The sequence below is a fragment of the Colius striatus genome, chromosome 5 (genome assembly GCF_028858725.1).
Source record: "Colius striatus isolate bColStr4 chromosome 5, bColStr4.1.hap1, whole genome shotgun sequence".
In the NCBI taxonomy this organism is placed as follows: domain Eukaryota; kingdom Metazoa; phylum Chordata; class Aves; order Coliiformes; family Coliidae; genus Colius; species Colius striatus.
In genome coordinates, this window is record NC_084763.1 from 8666303 (window position 1) to 8685291 (window position 18989).

Sequence of the window (18989 nt, forward strand, 5' to 3'; positions counted from 1 at the left end):
GCTTCCAGGGTGAGCCTGGTGTTATGGCAGTAATCAGTGCCTGAACTTTAGAAAGGTGCTCAAATCAATCAACTGCTCGTTTTTGTTAATCACCACAGAAGCCTTCAGGCCAAAAGGGCACTGCAGCAAAGGTAAGCAACATCTCTGCTTCATCAAAGCAAAGGTGATTTTGATTCGTCTTGAACAAGACAGCTAGGGAATAAATACTCCATTGCTAAATGTCACACGTACACAGTTCCTTTCTTTTCAACAGACACTAGAGGGAGCAGCTTTAATAAGTACCAGAGATGCATATGAAACTTCTATCAATTCTTTATCATTTCAGCGATATTCAAGTGTCATATTTAGTGAAGATTTGACCCAAAAGAGGCCTGGAGTTAAATGTGGGAGCTGGCAGTAGTTGACAAGGACACTCTTGACCACTAAAAAATATTGCACGGTATTGTAAAAGCTAAAAAACCACACCCATGGAATTAAATGCACATTATCCTTTCCTTATTCATCTCAGTGGACTGTAATTTCCAACTGAAAAAGCACTCTCAAATACCTGTAATCCTGACCTAATCTGCCACATACAATTTGTGCAACCCAAACGAAGCCAGACCTAGAAAGCTGGGAGCAGAAACGTTACAAATGTTGATATTGGCACATTTGGTTTTCAGGTAAAGCACCTTGATGTCACAATGATGCTCCAGAAGAGAGGTGTTTAGTTAGACCACATTTGTGAGGAGGGAGAGGCAAAGTTAAGGAGTGAACACATTTGTGGGTGTTGTGTTTTAGTGAACTGGCTATTGAGGTAGGAGTAAGGAAAGGTCAAAGGCTTCAGGAGCATTGTTCTGGTGCAGTCACACGTGGCAGTGCAAGGCCAGTCAAGAGGGGATGCTCCAGACACTTCTGCAGCTGAGTGACACTGCATCCACTTCCCACAGGCAAGAGCAGCCAAGGAAGGGGACAGAGAGGAGCATCGGGCCTTTCAGTGGCATCTGGAGTCTCCCATCACCAAATGCAACACCAGGGAAGGAAGTGTTATGATGGCTAAAGCCCGAAACAGGGACTAAAGGTTGGATCCTGTTTCCCACTGAGGACAGCGTTGTCTCGGGCCTTCAGTGCTTGTTTGCCTTCCCCGTAAGTATATACCTTTCCTGTCTGCAGAAGTAGCCAAAAATCACACACATAAGAAACAAGAGCATTCAGTGGAGTGAGGGATGTGCTCACAAGCTGTTCAGAAGAACCATATAAACAACACGAGGGGAAGTGTGGCCCTGTGTTAAGACACCATTTTTCATGTGCCCATTCCACTAGTCCCTTCTAGGAAAGCTTCATTAAAGACTGCATAATAATTTTTGCTTGTGTTGTTCAAGTATTGATATTACATAAAGGCAAATAAGGCTTAGCAGGCAAATGGGGGTCTGATAGATAATCAGGAGTCTTTCCAAAGGAGAACAATCCCCCTCCAGGGAATCTCTTTCAGAGGGATAAAGAACTGCTGGGGAGAGTCCAGCACATGGCCACCAAGAAGATCAGGGGACTGAAGCATCTTTCTTACGAGGAAAGGCTGCGGGAACTGGGGCTGCTAAGTCTGGAGAAGAGGAGATTGAGGGTGGATCTCATTAATATTTACAAATGACTCAGCGGTGGGTGTCAGGAGGTTGAGGCATCACTTTTTTTGAGACAGGACAAGGGGTAATAGAAAAGCTGGAACACAAAAAGTTTCATTTAAGGAAAAATTCTTTCCCTGTTGAGGTGAGGGAGCCCTGGCACAGGCTGCCCAGGGAGGGTGTGGAAGCTCCTTCCTTAGAGGTCTTCAAAACCCTCCTGGACACGTTCCTGAGTGTCTTGATCTAGTGGATCTGCTTTGGCAGGGGGGTTGGACTGGATGATCATAGAATCATAGAGTGATAGGGTTGGAAGGGACCTTTAGAGATATCTAAGTCCAACCCCCCTGCAGAAGCACGTTCACCTAGATCAGGTCGCATGGGAACGTGTCCAGGCAAGTCTTGGAGACCTCCAAGGAAGGAGCCTCCACACTCTCACTGGGCAGCCTGTGCCAGGGCTCATCTCATCTCAACAGGAAAATCTGTGAAATCAATCATCTCTAAAGGTCCCTTCCAACTCCTACTATTCTGTAATTCTGTGATATCTATGTATCTGTGTTGGAAAGTTTTCTACTTCTCCCTCTTGCCCATCATTGCAGAGTTATGTTCAGTTCAGTTAGAGCTGAAGAAGTAATGAAAAAAATTACAAAGTTGAGGAGAAAAACTCAAGGATGAAAAGAAAAAAAAAAGCCAAGGATCCAATCCACTGAAAGTGCAGCAGTCACAGAATTACCCCTGGAAAGCCCCTTCTGCCACACTAGCAGGTCCTGCTTGCACCAGGTCATTGAGACCTGGGGCAATACCTTCCCATCTTCTACGTGCTGGTTTTCGATTCCTAGAGCTAACCCAAACCATCCAGATTGATGGCCAGATAAATCCTTGCCATCCTCCACGTTCCTCACAAAAATTATCTAACACATCCTTCAAAGTGCTCTGTGAACAGCAAAACTAGGGGCAGAGCCTTCCACAGCAGCACCAAATTCTCAACCAGTGTCTGTCTTCAGAAATAATGCAGCACCCCCGGGCACAGTCAGTCATCACCTCCACGTGCCTTTGAACATGATGCACATGCATTTGTTATAATGTGCATACATGTTGGGGTCCCATGTCCTGGTCCATCTGAATGCACCTACAGCTTTTTCATGGACTCTTTTTTCGCCATGGAAAACGTGCTGCTTCTGCCTCTTAAAGAGCATCCCAGTAATTCAGACAAGCACTCACAGAAGAAAGGTTTCCTTCCTGAGGATCAGATTCTCACTCAGCTCCTAAAAAGAGTGCACCATGTTATGGACCAGAGAGCAAACATTTATGCTACCCCAGGCTGGTCACCTGGCAGCCATGTGGTGACCCAAATTCGTGGCTTGGCTGCAAAGACCACTTCTAAGCTTAACACTTAAAGAAGGAAACCACTGGGACTGAGCTCCTCAGAGGAGACAGCATGAAGAAAGCTCAAGTTTTCAAACTCAGCTTTACACAGACTAGAAACTAAGTCACCTCCTGCCTGCTTCAGCCAGGGGTAATCCTGGGTCTGCAGAGAGGCTCTGCAGAGCATCACCCATATGAAGAGCATAAAAGCAAAGCATTTAGGCCACTCATCATTTAGGCCTTCCTGGGGTTAGTCGGCAGCTAAATGTCACTCAGCTGGACTGGAAAGTTGTTCACAGGGAAGGCATTGTTTCCTGCATGGGGTATGTGAGCCCCTTCATGAGCTTGGCCCTGCTTTGAACCAGCCCGTGGAAGTGAATCCAGGCGGATGCATGCCCTTCTCCTGCCACTGCTGTGTTCCTCACCCATTGTACTTCACCAAGGTGTGGGAAATCGTTACTCTGATAAGCTTCACGTTATCTCAATTATCAGAAGCGTGGCATGATTTGTTTCCATAGACAAACCTGTTTGAATCACATCAGATCTGAGGTTTTCAGTGGGGTTGTGCAGGCTCAGCTGGGGAGTGGCAGGAGAGTTTGCACTCTCGAGTTATTTGCTTTCCTTTTCGAGTAGTTATTTTGGAAAGAATTAGCAGTGAATTTCTACACTGCCCTCCTAGATGAATTACAGTTCACTCCCGTCACCCATCTGGTTGATTCTTTGTAATATCTAAGAGGAAATGACTTTCTTTATCTTTGAATATATGATTAAAAAAAACGATTGCAGCCCATAAAACCAGTTCTCTGCTTGCCTTTCATCATAGTGTTCCTGGAGTGACAATGCAGGTCGTTCACTGGCGTGTTCTCCTACCTTCATCCTGCACAAAAGTGATTATTTATATGAACAACAGCTTTTTATAGATTTTCAAAAGGAAGAGGAGGAAATCTTTGGTGTAGAGCTGAGAGACAACAACCACCAACAAAAGAGCCAATGCAACATCTCCCCTAACACATTTTAAGTGCTCGGGACACTGTTGAAGAATTATGGGATGCTCATCTACCTACTGTCAAAACAGGGTAGATACCATCTGTGAGAAGCTGATCTCAAAGGTGCTCAGTGCTGCCCTTTCCCTACAGAAGAAAGCACCATATTTGCCAACCTCCATGTAGGAGAAGTTTTGAGAGTTGTTAGTTTCTCATGTTTCCATTCACTAGCGGAGTTTTCTTCATGTACTTCATGAGAGAGACTCACTTTGCAGAAGGACAAGGGGTAATGGGATGAAGCTGAAACACAAAAAGTTCCACTTAAACATAAGAAAAAACTCTTTCACTGTGAGGTGAGGGAGCCCTGGCACAGGCTGCCCAGGGAGGGTGTGGAGGCTCCTTCCTTGGAGGTCCTCAAGACTCACCTGGACATGTTCCTGTGTGACCTGATCTAGGTGGGACCTGCTTCTGCAGGAGGGTTTGTACTAGATGATCTCTAAAGGTCCCTTCCAACCCTACCATTCTATGATAAGACATTCCCTGACTACTTTTCACACCCTTAAGGGTATTTCTTTTTCCTTTTTGAACATAATACAGGAACTAAGGTTGTCAAGGATGGCCACAAAGTTTTGCACTTGATTCTTGAAGCCCTTCCAAGAGAGTGTTTTATTCCGTGTAAGTAGGCAATATGATCATTAACAGCAAGAATGGCACACTAAGGGAATGGATGTGATACAAAGAGCACCAAAGGAACCCCTCATGACTATTAGGGTAGCTTCTACATCCAGGTGCTTTACAAGAGATGAGTGGTGGAGTTCCAACACATGCTAGATCCTCATAAAGCAGTCTGCTCAACTGGTTAGCTCTGCTAAAATCATAGCCACCCCATGACTGAATTATTTACTTAATAAAGCACTCAGGTGCTTTATTTACTATATTATTTACTTAATTGTTATATTATTGCTATATTATTTACTTAATAAAGCACTCTTTGACAAGACTTTTTCCCATCTCATTACTTCCAAAGGAGGAAGATAAGTTTCATTTTGCTGCTACTTCTGCCACCAGAAGCAGAGCTCTCCAAGAACAAAGATGTATGTTTAGGGAAGGTATCACTGGGATTATTAGAGCAATACAGCATCAGCTATTTTAGAAGTACTACTATCAGTGTCTTACTACAGCTACTGCTTCAAGCTGTGACCAAACACAATGAGGTCCAAGTCTTGCCCAAAGGGAGCTACTGCATGTTTAGCCAGAGCACACATACTTCGTTTTGACCCTTTAAGGGCCACAGACAGTGCAGCAGATATTCAGAGACATACCCTGTGTGCTCATTTGGACTAGATCAGGCAACCAGGAGTCAGTGGCTTCCTAGAAATCCCTCTTCTTTTCTTTTCTTGTTTTGTTTAATCCCTGGGACAATTCTTTCCTCATGAAACACGAAACTCAGGAATTGATTGCATTGATACTGCTATGACTACACTCTTACTCACCCAGTAGGTACCAGGAGGATAAAATCAGTTTATCAGAACCTAGCCCTAATATGGAAAGCAAATAGAAAATCATCCTATGAAACATGAGGCCCAGAACTGGTAAGAAATAGTTTCTTGTTCACCAATTAAAGAAAAAAGAACAACCCACAAACAAATCAAACCGATTTGCCAAGATCTAAGTCTCCTTACCTGCATGTTGCTTCAGCCAGAGGAAAAGAAGAGGGGAAGGAAAAATGTGCTAAACAAAAGAAAAACAAGCAAAACTGAAAGGGGACAGGGAGATCATAGTTTTTAACGTTATTAATCCAAAAAAAGCTGCTTAAGCACAGAAGATGTCTTTGCCTCTTCACTCCCATGATAAAAATGTACTCATTTCCAGGGGTGTTAGCAAGCGAGTTGGGAGTTTTTGTGGAATTGTTATTCAATCAGTTGTGCCCTTCTGGCACATTCGTGGTGGTAACAACAGACTGGAGTGTGCTGATGTGCAGTGTAAGGAGGGATAAAAGCAGTGTGTTCAGAAGACTGCTGTGGCACAACTCAAAAGGCACAGCCCTCATTATTACAAGGTCACAGCTTAACCACCTCTACAGAGCCTGGCATCAGAGATAGTTACATCACAGGGCATTTTACTTCAGTCCATTTCTTTCCTACTGTTATTATTACCATTTTCCCCAAGTGATTTACATCTCTGCTTAGAGCAAGCATTCTTTCCCATGGTAAGAACACAAAAACAAGGAAGAGAAAAACATATAATATGACTCACAACCATTGCCAGCCTCAAATATTTATTCTTCCTCCAGGCATTGATTATGCCACTGTACAGAGAACACTGTGCCACCTTCTGTAAAGTCATTTACATTTGTCTCACATCCTATTCCATTTTTCCTTCCTTTGGATGTTTATTATGAGGAGGAGGAGCATCTCTTCCAGGCTGCTAACATTAGGACATGCCATCTCACTTTTTATGAAAGCATTCTCATACACTTCTTGTATTCATTATCATACCTCTAGCCCTTAAAGAGTCCAATTTGACAATGACTCATCTTTTTTTAATAGGTTTGCATGAGTAATGGATGGTTTTCTGTTTTGCTCACCTCCACAGAGTTTACAGGTCTGTCCTCCAGCCCTGACCAACGTTCTGCTCTAATAGGTACAACGGACTCAGGCTCCCCGTAGAGCACGTGCACGTGAACTACCAAAAATGATTTGGGCTGACATTAAAAAAAACTCTTGCTGCTACATCAATCTATTAAAAAGAAGAAAAACCCAACAACCCACTTCTCCCCAAAATTGCTGGGGAACTGTAATTCTGGTCCTGTTGCGTGAACTTGCTTTGCCTTCTGCCATCTACTAGAAGAAAGTCTGGAAAAAGGACTAAGGATCGGTATCGCTTTTACCACCCACAAGCACACATCAGCATTTATAAATACTTTTCTGTTTGTTTCTACTTGTTCTGGAAGTGTAGAGAATTATTTTACTAATGGTTAAGTCTGACATCTGTTCAGGGACAAGACTGGATGCCTCACACAACCATGCCAAGCCAGTCTAGTAACCACTCTCCACACCACCACTTCTCTGAGAGGCACGGCCAAGCTCTAGGAGAGAAGAGGGCACCTCCTAAAGGACAGCATTTTAAGAGCAACCTTTGATCCAGCCAAGATCAAATATGTCAGAGATACTGCTGGATGAGAGCTTGTGCTTCTAGTGCTGCTGACTACTCAATGATAGTTTGCAGTAGAGAGTAGAGGAAAGACAAAGTAGTCACAGATAGCCATAGAGAGCTACTGAAATCATTATGGAGCTGGCCAGAGCCATGAGGTCCATCAATACATTTCCTTAAACTTCTAGCCATCTAGATCCATCCTAGAGGACAGAAAGGAGGAAAAGTGAAAGGCCAGACACAAACTGTGTGTAGCTGCAGGCTTCCTAGGTCAGTTTAGTGGATGAGATAACCCTGAAGAAGCCTCCCATATTGGAAGAATCACAGAATCACTGGGCAGCCCGTTTCAGTGCTCCCTCACCTGAACACTGAAGAAGTTTTTCCTTATGTTTCTTTGGAACCTCTTCTGTTCCAAAAATGGCTCCTTCACAGTAAAAGCTATACTTCTCTTCACCCTGAGATTTCTTCAATCTTCAACCCAAGGGCTAAAGTCTAAAAAAACCAGACTTTGCACCCCTGAGTCAGATAAACAAGCAAGATATGAGAAAGAGATAGGGCAAAATATAAGAAAGAGGAGCAAAAGGGTAAGTAATAGTAAGTAACAGGGAATAAGAATGACAGTCAAATCAGCTGGACAGTTTGGAATAATCTCCTTTGAGTGGTTAATCACTGACTCCATAGTGGCCTTGAAGAAACAAACAGGGCAGAAGGATGTAGCTTCAGATGATGAATTATGTAGAAGTCCATCCCATGGTTGAACTAGGCAAAGGAGACAGTAAGAGACTTGACTCTACTTCTCCTCTTTACAAGTGGGGCCCTGAAACATGATGCAGCAACAGGGCTGGAAGAGACCAATCAAAGTCTCTGCACCTGAGTTAGCAGCCAAGTCTACATCTTCTTTGAAAACGAGACTGCTGTTTCCTCATCTGACTTTAGAGGACATCCAAACATACTGAAGTTCCAAAGGGGTCAACTTCTTTCTGGAAAGGACGGTCTTAAGAACAGGCAGTAAGCATATCTCATTTACAGCAACTAATTCATTTGTTGCCAACTGGCTGATAATCTTTTTTAACCAACAGCTATGAAGCAAAGCAAGATTGCAAGATGAGGCTCACACTGTACAGCAGGATTATGGTATGTATTCAGTCCTGAAGTAACTGCATTTCTGGTTTACACATCTGCTGCTGTAAAAAATAAACCATCACATCAAAGAGAAAGGATTGTCTTGGCATTACAAGAGTGCTTGGGACTCAGGAGACTGAGGTTCACTTCCCAGGTCTGTTTGGAGTTGGTCACCTTAGGTGACTTTGCCAAAATTGTGTGATTTCCTTGTAATTCCATAAATCAAAGGTAATAATTCTTCCCTACCCCTCTGGGACTGCTCCTTCACCTCACTCTCCAAGAAACTGAACAGCAGCAGCAGTGCAGGACATTTTGGTTGCACGAGCAACAGATAAATTCCAGCTGATCCAACCTGAGTAGCTGCAGAGCTCAGGCAGCAGTGGTGTGACCCTTATTCTCCAAGGGTGAAGTATCAGCAGCCCTTCCCTGCTCTTCAATCAGGAGCCTTCAATGGCAGCTCCCATGCCAGAGCTGGCTTCTCCGCAGGGAATAACACTCGCCTGCAAGGGCAGCATGGACTGCATGACCAGCCACTTGGTGCTTTCACTGAGGAAATGGTGACAGGTCAGATAAAAGGCCTTGAGTGACCAGCTGCTCCATGGCAAGCCATATTATGGCTCATTTCCAACTGCCCTAGCAAACACACACACACAGAGGGATATTTATATCCATGCAAGCAAGCAGGGATGTGTCTGTGCTTACCCCAGCAAACAGGAATCAGCGCCTCTCTTTCGAGCTCCCAGGGATAACCTTTCACAAGTAAACAACCTGCTCTGCTCCGAGAGGGATTTTATAAAGAACAGAGATTACAATGGGCTTAATCATGATTAAACACTGATCTGGCTCAATCTAGTCAAAAGCAGACAAAAGATAAATAAAAACCACCAGCAGATGCATTTCATACTGGAAATTCTGGAACCTCAATTGACGTCACACATTTTATGTCCAGATAATATCTCGAGGAAACAGTATACTGGAGCAAGAAAACAAAGGCAAATCTCTAGTTAAAATTCTCCATGTGCTGTGTAGAAGGAAGAAGGCTACAGCAGGGAATGCACAGCGTGGCAGCTCAGCATTTTCCAGACCTGTTTTTGGCTGTAGCTGAAATGGCATTGTTAGAGGGATGCTACTGGAAAGAAAGAAGCGCTCCCTTTTGTCCTCATCTCCTTGGTCTCACCCTGTAAAAGTGGGCAACATTAGTCCCTGCACTTCCCCTCAGCCAACAGCTGCTTCTGATTGATGACAGGCAGGTTCCTTTTCATTTACCACAATGATGCCACCTTCTCAGTGTCACCCCAGCTGTGGTTCATCGATTCCTCAGGCACAGTATGAACATTCTGCATGATAGGAAGTTTGCATCTCCCAGATACAAACATCTGGTCGTTCCCATGAGTGAAGAAACCCAGGAAACACACTCCACACCATGGAAGACAACTCCAGCCATCAGTAATGCTGATGGAAGTGGAAAAAGTAAATAAATGAGCACAGGACTGCTTGCTTGCAGTGCTAAGCTTTCCATGTTATTCAACAGGTTAAAGATCATAGAATGGTAGGGTTGGAAGGGACCTTTAGAGATCATCCAGTCCAACCCCCCTGCAGAAGCAGGTTCACCTAGATCATGTTGCATAGGAACGTGTCCAAGCAGGTCTTGAAGACCTCCAAGGAAGGAGACTCCACAACCCCTCAATGTTCTCTTCAAGGAAAGAGAAGGCACTCTTCATGTAAGGGGAAGTATGTGAGGAACAAAAAAGGTATCTACCTGCAGGAGAAGGCTGATGACAGTTTTCACATTCTGTCATCTCAACCTTCATGTCCACGCTGGTAGAAATGCCCAGGGGATGACCACATAACACCTGGCCAGCAGACAGAAGAGATTTATACTAAGATGGCTAGAAGCTACGTAGCTGCCTGTCTGGGAGCCTAGCAAACGTATCCTGTGCTTCACAGCTACAGGACCTCCACTTCCAAACACCAACTGAAAGACTGGTGTCAATCCCTTTTGATTTGTGACCTCCGAAACTTCTCCAGTGAAGGTGAAAATCCCCATACAGACAACATAAGCCTACTGATAATTACTTTGTTCTTCTCACTGACCATTTGGACGTAGCTCACAGTGCATAAGTTCACCACCACTGGCACAGACAGATCTTGAGAGTGAACCTGATGCTACTCATCCTGATGATTTTCGAGCTGCAAGTCATCGTCAACTTTGAGAATATCAACCCTGAAAAAAATGTCAATCCTTGCCTCGACTCCTCCTGAGCTTCAGCCCACCCAGGCTCTCTCTCACACCAGCCTAGATCTGTTCCAACTTCAAGCAGAGCAATCACTGCTTTGCAGATGGAAGTACATGTTCTAGATGGGAAGTCAACAAACAGCTCTGCCTGTGGAGTCAGGTGGACAGCCCTTCCTCATCCAGAGGAACAGCAGATGCACTTGCTTAAGAATACACAAATAGGAAAATAGTGGGTTATTGTTGCTTGTTCCCAATGCAGGCTGATCTTATAAAAGGCTGTCAGGGGGTTACTGAACATAATGTTGTGACCAGATTATTTAAGTTTCCTCAATAATCTACCTCTAAAAGAGCTCAAAAGCCTGTGTTAACACCTCAAAGGCACAGGGGAAAACATTTGACAGAATATATTCTTACACTATGGATAACTCTTCCTGCACATCCTACTGGCATCAAGCACCATTTTTGCAATCATTTTGTTGTACTTGCTGACTATGGAAGAGGAATACAGATCTAAATGCTAAAGCAGCAACCAATGTGAAATGTCACCTGGCTAGGCAGTTCAACCTGCTAATCATCTAGTTATTTCATAGAACCATAGAATGGTAGGGGTTGGAAGGGACCTTCAGAGATTATCTAGTCCAATCCCCCTGCAGAAGCAGGGTCACCTAGATCAGGTCGCATAGGAACATGTCCAGGAGGGTCTTGATCTCCAAGGAAGGAGCCTCCACAGCCCCTCTGGGCAGCCTGTGCCAGGGCTCCCTCACCTCAACAGTGAAAGAGTTTTTTCTTATGTTTAAGTGGAACTTTTTGTGTTCCAGCTTCATCCCATTACCCCTTGTCCTGTTGCTGGCTACTATAGAAAAAAGGGATGTCCCAACCTCCTGACACTCACCCTTTAGATATCATTGGATCATAGAATGGTAGGGGTTGGAAGGGACCTTTAGAGATCATCCAGTCCAACACTCCTGCAGAATCAGGTCCACCTAGATCAGGTCACACAGGAACGTGTCCAGGAGGGTTTGAAGACCTCTAAGGGAAGAGCCTCCACACCCTCCCTGGGCAGCCTGTGCCAGGGCTCCCTCACCTGAACAGGGAAATAGATTTTTCTTATGTTTAAATGGAACTTTTTGTGAACCCAGTGCATTCCTTAGAGCAGGGGTTTTTTTTCCCTTCCCCAAATAAATACAATTAACACATGCCAAGTAGAATTCTTCATCTGCAATTAAAGACTTTCCAAAATTAGACAAAGAAAGTACTCAAAAGCACATTGGGGCAAGAGTGTCCCTGGGGACCTCTCCCAGAGCTGTGCTTCTAGAAGAGGAAGAGATGCTTCATACAGGTCACAGTGCAAACAAACCTGCATGCCTAAGATAGTTCTTTCTAAAGCCTGAGCGGCCCTGAACCGTTGCAGGGACAAGGCTGTCCTGCCAGCCTTCCCTTGGCATCAGTTCATTACTGTCCCCAGCAAACAGCAGCAGCAAAGGCATGTCAGCTATGCAGTCCCACAGCAGCCAGGGAGAGCCCAGTGAGGACACTGGGGCAAAGCAAACAGATGGATCTGAAGGTTCAAGGTAAGACAAAATACAGGTAAGCATACGCTTAGTTTTAAGCTGCTGGTGAGACCACTCACGTGGAGTACCTACTGGAACAGGTATGATGGGCTTTGGCCAAAACAAACAAAAACAAGCCTGTTTCTGACCCAGAATTTTCTCCAGGTGAAGACTCTTGTTCTTTTCTACATGACCTGGTCCTGTTTCACCAAGAGCAATTATGATTTTCTCGTTCCTCTTAATCACAGCAAGTGTGGTGCTGGGGTTCAGCTCCAAAAGGAGCATCCCCTTCTGCAGTGCCTACCAGCGCCCATGGCACCTCACAGAAACAAACCAGCTGAGGAGCAGCATCCAAGGGGCAGACAAGCTTGTTCCAAGCCAGGAATGAGCTGCAGTTAAATCCAGCCCATCATCCCTTCTGTCTCAGCAGCTCCAGGCACAAATGCAGCCAAGAGTGGTAGGTCTTTGCTTAAAGAGTCATTTTGGCTAGTGTTCTTTAGCTTGGAGAAGAGGACACTGAGAAGTGACCTCATTAATGTTTACAAATACATAAAGGGTGGTGTCAGGAGGATGGAACCAGGCTGTTCTCCATCATGTCCAATGACAGGACAAGGGGCAACAGGTACAAGCTGGAACAGAAGAGGTTCCTAAGAAACATAAGGAAAAACTTCTTCAGTTTGAGGGTGATGGAGCACTGGAAGGGGCTGCTCAGATGAGTTGTTGAGTCTCCTTCTCTGGAGACATTCAAAACCCATCTGGACGAGTTCCTGTGTGACCTACTCTAGGTAGTCCTGCTCTGGCAGGGGTATTGCACTGGATGATCTTTCAAGGTCCCTTCCAACCCTTGAGTTTCCATGATTAACTTCCAATGTGATTTGATTTAACGCAGGTAGTGTGCAGCAGGAGAACTAATGTGTGTCTTTCTGAGGGCACTCCTGTTCACCAGCATGCTTTTATTCACTGTGGGTATCCACACAATTGTCAAAAATACACAGCAACATTTTCAAAGCTAAGCATTGCAGTTTAGAAATAAGAAGGTTCAAGACCATCTACAACATGTAAAACAAAGAATTTTTGGGTTATCACATCCATAGCCACCTTAAAGAAAAATCTTCTTCAAAACCCACAAAAATCAATCTTGCAATGAACATGAAACCATTATCATTTAATAACGTTCTGTATTCCTGCAGTATATTGCAGATAAACAACGATATTTGAATACAAAGCTCAGCACATGTTCTCAAAACCTGACTCCGCGAGCAGGTGGGACAAGGGATTTTGCTCTAGTCTTACTTTTTTTCCCCATCCTCTTGTATTTAAAAAATAAAGACTAAATTTCTTTGAACTTACATAATTCCATCCTGTTATTTTCCAGAGGGCCAAATTGGCCTTTTAAATTCTTTAAGCTTGGCATTGTATGAAAGCAGATATCAAATATTCAGAGAGCTCAATTTAGAAAGATCATTTTTCTGAGGCTGGAGCTCTGCAGGAAGCTCTTCAGAAGGCTCAGACAGTGCCTCTAACAGCCATTCCCAGCAGGCTAAGGTCACTCACCCTTGCCAGACCATGTTTTAGGAGGCATTGGGCCAAAGGGAGTTGCAGGCCTGACAGAGAGGTGAGAAGTGTACAGCGTGTGAGGTGCCAGAGAAGCCCGGACTGCTATCAACAAGGACAGTTTGTGAATATTAACCTTTTTTGCACAAGAAGTAGCTGTGAACAACGTCTTCTTCACATGCAAAAAACCCCAGTATCACCTGCCTGGTTCCCTGTTGCTGCCTTTTAATACAGTTCACCTCTTTGAGTCAAAATCAGAGTCTGCCAAAGCCAATGAAGAAGTGCCCCTATCCAAGTAACTGGGATGTACATAGGACCTCTGTGAAAGGCATCACCAGACAGGGGCAAAGTACAAAGCTGAAGCACCTGCAGACATTCATCTTTGCAGTTCAAATCATCTGCTCATCCCAGGTGTTCTCAAAGAACTGATTTGGGAAAGGTAACATGGGCAGGCTAGAGGCATTGCTTCCCCCAAGCTCATGGTAAAACCAGAAGTCACCAAAAGCATGAGGCTGGCTTGGAGAAAACATCACCCATCTGACTTCACATACTACGTAGCTACAAAGATGTTCTATTTGATGCTGCATGGTTTTCCATAAAGTTAGGAAGCCCAGCTAACATAGAGAGATTTAAAAGCTTAAATATGTTATGACAGCAGTATTAGATGTATTTTTAAATACCTTTTCCAGCGCTTCTCTATCGACCAGCTCCTGCACAGCCAAAAGCTTTATACTGTAAGGAAAAACACAGAGAAAAAAAATGTAATGAATCACTCCACTGCAAGCATTCCAGGTACACAAGTAACAGCAGAGCTGAGACACTCTCTTTTTTATCTTCATCCAGTCACAGAATGGTAGGGGTTGGAAGGGATCATCTAGTCCAATCCCCTTGCCAAAGCAGGTCAGTTCGCACAGGAACACGTCCAGGCAGGTCTTGAAGACCTCCAAGGAAGGAGCCTCCACACCCTCCCTGGGCTGCCTGTGCCAGGGCTCCCTCACCTCAGCAGGGGAAGAGTTTTTTCCTTATGTTTAAATGGAACTTTTTGTGCTCCAGCTTCCTCCCATTGCCCTTTGTCCTGTCACTATCTTCTCACTTCACAAAAGAGATTGTAGAGGTACAGTCAGAAAAAGTGCTCAGGATATAATAAAACAAAGCAAGAGAGAAGCAGTGTTAATTTGTTTGCTTTGAATAAGATGTCTCACATAGGTTTCCTGGTTTTTTTCAGATACAAATGTATCTGAATTCAGCTTACAGAGAAACTGCATTAATGATTCCATTTTTAATACCTTAAATTACACTGAAGGATTTTTTGAATGACAAACACAGAGACGACTAACACTTCTATTACTTTCAGTCAACTTTGTTCTTCAGTATCAACAGATTTCTCTGAGTCCCATAACAGCTACTCCCAGAGATTTACAATATTGCATATGAGGTACAGCAACTAGGACAGCCCAGCTCAAGAAATTTGAGGGAGATGAAGGAAATGTGTGTAATTGTTTGAAAGTAGGGTAGAGAGGTAATCAGTAATTATTATTCTTGTAATGCCATTTGCTAATCAAAACCAAGTTTCTTCACCTACTGAATCTTCTGTAAGTTTACTCCTAGGGGCTAAATCCTGCACACTGAATGTTGTTTACTTCAACAAGATTATGAGAGTTAACTAGGCAGGATTTTGTCCTATAAAACAGGTAAATTCACAGTTAAATTGAGGTATATAGAAGAACCTTGTACAATATCTGTATTGTCAGTTTAATGAGTAACTAGAAATTATCTATCCTCCTTCAACTTCAGTTACTTGCACATGTCCCCATGTAGCGCAAAAGCTCAATCCTTTCAGGTAAAGATCTTGTTGCATCCCCACCAAGCTGCAGTGCTCACAGGACAGGTATGGACCAGAAAAGCATTGGCAAAGCACTGTCAGCAGGTGGAAGGAGATGATCCTTCCCCTCCACCCAGCACTGGTGAGGCCACAACTCAACCTCCCCATCCCTGAGCATTCCCCATCAATGATCCACAGCAGCTGCCCTGACCAGAGAGTGGAAGGGACAACACATCCACTTATGGAGATGGGCATCTACTCAGGGCAGCACCGTTAACAATTCAGCCCACCTCAACTTGAGCTCCCTACAGCTTTGTGCTTAATCAAAGCTAACAATTCAGTTTGCTATGTCATCAGTGAAATGCAGGAGGTACCTCACTTCCCCTGAGCAGTTCAACCCAACTGTCCTGGCAACATCCCCTGTGTCCCCTCACAGGGCAGAAGCTGCTGGCACGCTTCCAGAATGCTGGCAGGCTTTTTTACTCATGGAGTAAGCCACTGTTGCAACTCTGACTGCTTACCCTTAGTTCAAGAAGAATAGGGAGAGAGTTCAGCACAGAGCCACCAAGATGATGGGGTTGAACATCTCCCATATGATGGAAGGCTGAGGGAGCTGGGGCTCTTTAGCTTGGAGAAGAGGAGATTGAGGGGTGACCTCATTAATGTTTACAAATACAGAAAGGATAGCTGTCAGGAGGATGGAGCCAGGCTGTTCTCAGTGATGGCCAATGATAGAACAAGGGGCAACGGGTACAAGCTGGAACAGAAGAGGTTCCCAAGAAATACAAGGAAGAATTTCTTCACTGTCCAGGTGAGGGAACACAGGAACAGGCTGCCCAGATGGGTTGTGGAGTCTCCTTCTCTGGAGACATTCCAAACCCACCTGGATGAGTTCCTGTGTGACCTACTCTAGGTGGTCCTGCTCTGGCAGGGGGGTTGGACTGGATGATCTTTTGAGGTCCCTTCCAGCCCTTGAGATTCTTAAAGCACCTTCCTTATCCAATCTTAAAACCAGCTGCTGGATATATCCTTGAACTCCAGAGGATGATTTCCTCTACCCAGGGATACAAAAACATTTGCATGGCAGCGGAAGAATCAAATTACGCATATAAATATTGTTTAAATGACTCACATCACTCTGTATGCAGACACAGCAAAGAGTCAGTATAGTTACAAGCTTGTACTCAGGACTCTGCAAAGAGTCAATACAGAAGTCTGCCAAAGGTATACATAGCAAGTTTTACTACCCTTTGAACATCTCAGAGCATTGTTGCATAATTCTTGAACACTCACTGCCATATGTTAATTCTGTACAGCCACACTGTAACAGCAGCTGGCAAAACACAGCTTCAGTCCTGTCCTTCCCCTGTGTTACAATGCTCTCCACTACACTTATTCACAGCCTAAGTCCTGAACATGAAATGTGCTTTCACTTGAATGTACTTCTGGTTTTCAGATGTCTTCAAAGCATCATAAAAAGCCTATATCCAATGAATTATAAAATAGCCCCAGACCACACATTTCCAGTCTTTGGAGGCTGTTATTACTAAGATAGAGAAGGTGGAGATGGTTCAGAAAACATGATGGGATAATCAGGAAAAAGGCATTCCATTAAAGCCCAACAGCAGCAGGGGCACATGAATTTCTGTGTGGTGTGCACACTGGGCTGCACACAAGCATTCATCTGAACTAAAAGGTATTTAGGGAAAGTTCAAAGCAAATACAAGGTATTTTTTTACCATCATTTTCCTTGAAATTCAGCCAGGCCACAAAACAAAGATGGCTTGGGCACTGGGCAAAGAAGGCACTTCCATTTAGAAAACACTGCAATGTTGTGTCCAACCCTGAATTTGAATGCACCTAGGCTGATGCACCTTGGAAAACAAAGTCCAATAACATAAGCAGTAGCAACACAATCACAGTCTAGGGCTCGCCTCTTACTTTTGGATTGACCTGACTGTTGCATTGCACTTTGAAAAACACAGGATGGGTGAGAGGGAAGTTGCTCAAAACCCATCTGGAGGCACCCCAGGATGCTCACAGCCAGCTGGGATGCTGCAAACATTGCTTCAAGTCTGTGTGTACATAGTAAAATGGAACATTTTGCTAGTCCTTTCTGCAAGCTGTACAACAATGTGAGGTTCATTATGCAAATTCCTTTTGAAGCCTTTGAACAAGGAACAAGAGGGGTGTTGTTTACTTTATCTCATTATGTTTGCAGAGATGCTACAGTCCCTTTCAGAGGTGAAGAACCTATTCAAGACATTCTCATCTTGCAGAGACTACATATGCAGAGCTAGAAGCAAACCTGAATTCAACATTGCTACATGATTGGCAGCAACACTGGTTTGACTCTCCGTGAGAAAAAGATTTCCCTCTGCTGTTATAAATTTACAGAGATCAATGTTTGCCCTGTACTTTGCTCTTTTCTCCTCAGGTGACACCAGGCTCTTTTTTTTTTTTTCTGGCTCATAAGGAATCAGCAAATACAGCCAGCTGCAAGATGTTTCTATGCTTGAAGAATCGTCATCGGTGCTGTGTCTGTCCATTGGATTCATATAATCACAGAATGGTAGGGGTTGGAAGGGACCTTTAGAGATCATCCAGTCCAACTCCCCTGCTGAAGTAGGTCAATGTAGATCAGGTCACACCACTGACCATTCAGACCACTACCTGGAAAATTGCTCTTCATAGGCAGTTATTTATTGCTATTTCTTCCAGCAATTCCAAACAACATTAGCACGTGCTATTTTATGCAATGTCTGCTTGGAAATGCAGCTTCTTTCAAGGTTGCTGTTTTGGGGGTTTGATGCTTTGAAAAGAAATCAGGCTGCTTATTGAGGCACTACATCAAGCAATCCCACAAACATTGAAAGCAGCTCATAACTACACATGCTGTTTGTAGCTTATGTGTTTGCCAAGGACTTCAGAGCAGATCAGAATGTAATTAATAACTGAGAGAAAAAGAGGGATAAAAATCTGTAAAGAAGCAGAAATGCAAAGAGCTACCAAAAGCCAGTGCTAGTTACCAAAAGCCCAAGTTCTTGCTGTCTACAATACACCACTCAAGTACGCTGTTTATATATCATCATCAGTTCTTGCATCCTCCCCTACAGCATGCAAACATTAACTCATGAGTAAAGTCACAGAGAAATCATAGCTCCTAAATATGGGGGTTTTCTTTGGTTCCTGGAGCATCTGCTCTAATCCAGCAGCTTTAAAATATACTGGTAAGAAACTGTATCGACTTGATGAAAATGACCCCACTTGTATCTGAAACCCTATTAAAAACACTGACTCTGCTTACTTACGTGACCTATTGAAACAAAGCTATTGAAATTAATATCCTGGCACCCTGGGCACACTCAAAAATACTCAAAAACAGGCAGTGATCAGGATGAAGGACTCTCCTCCAGCCACAAACATATGCAAACATGATGTGCTGTCAAGGAAACGCGACTCCCTCTTTTTCTGGCCGCGGGTGACGCACGGCATTCTCCTCTAAGGGAATTCCTTTTGGTTTCCAGAAGATTAGTCATAGTACTGAGCAAATGCCTATAGCTTCTGCTCCTCAGGGTAGCGTTGCAATCCTTCCCTCGGTGTCTTCTT

General features: G+C 44.0%; 1 protein-coding gene across 1 annotated transcript in view; it reads right to left on the reverse strand.

Annotated features, from left to right (window-relative positions):
* The window catches only part of EEPD1 (endonuclease/exonuclease/phosphatase family domain containing 1), a 65678-nt gene that overhangs the window by 15264 nt on the left and 31425 nt on the right, over window positions 1-18989 (reverse strand). Inside the window, exon 2 of the mRNA XM_061996911.1 lies at window positions 14239-14290. Coding sequence (XP_061852895.1) covers window positions 14239-14290 — 52 coding nt within the window. The remainder of the gene's footprint in view (window positions 1-14238; window positions 14291-18989) is intronic.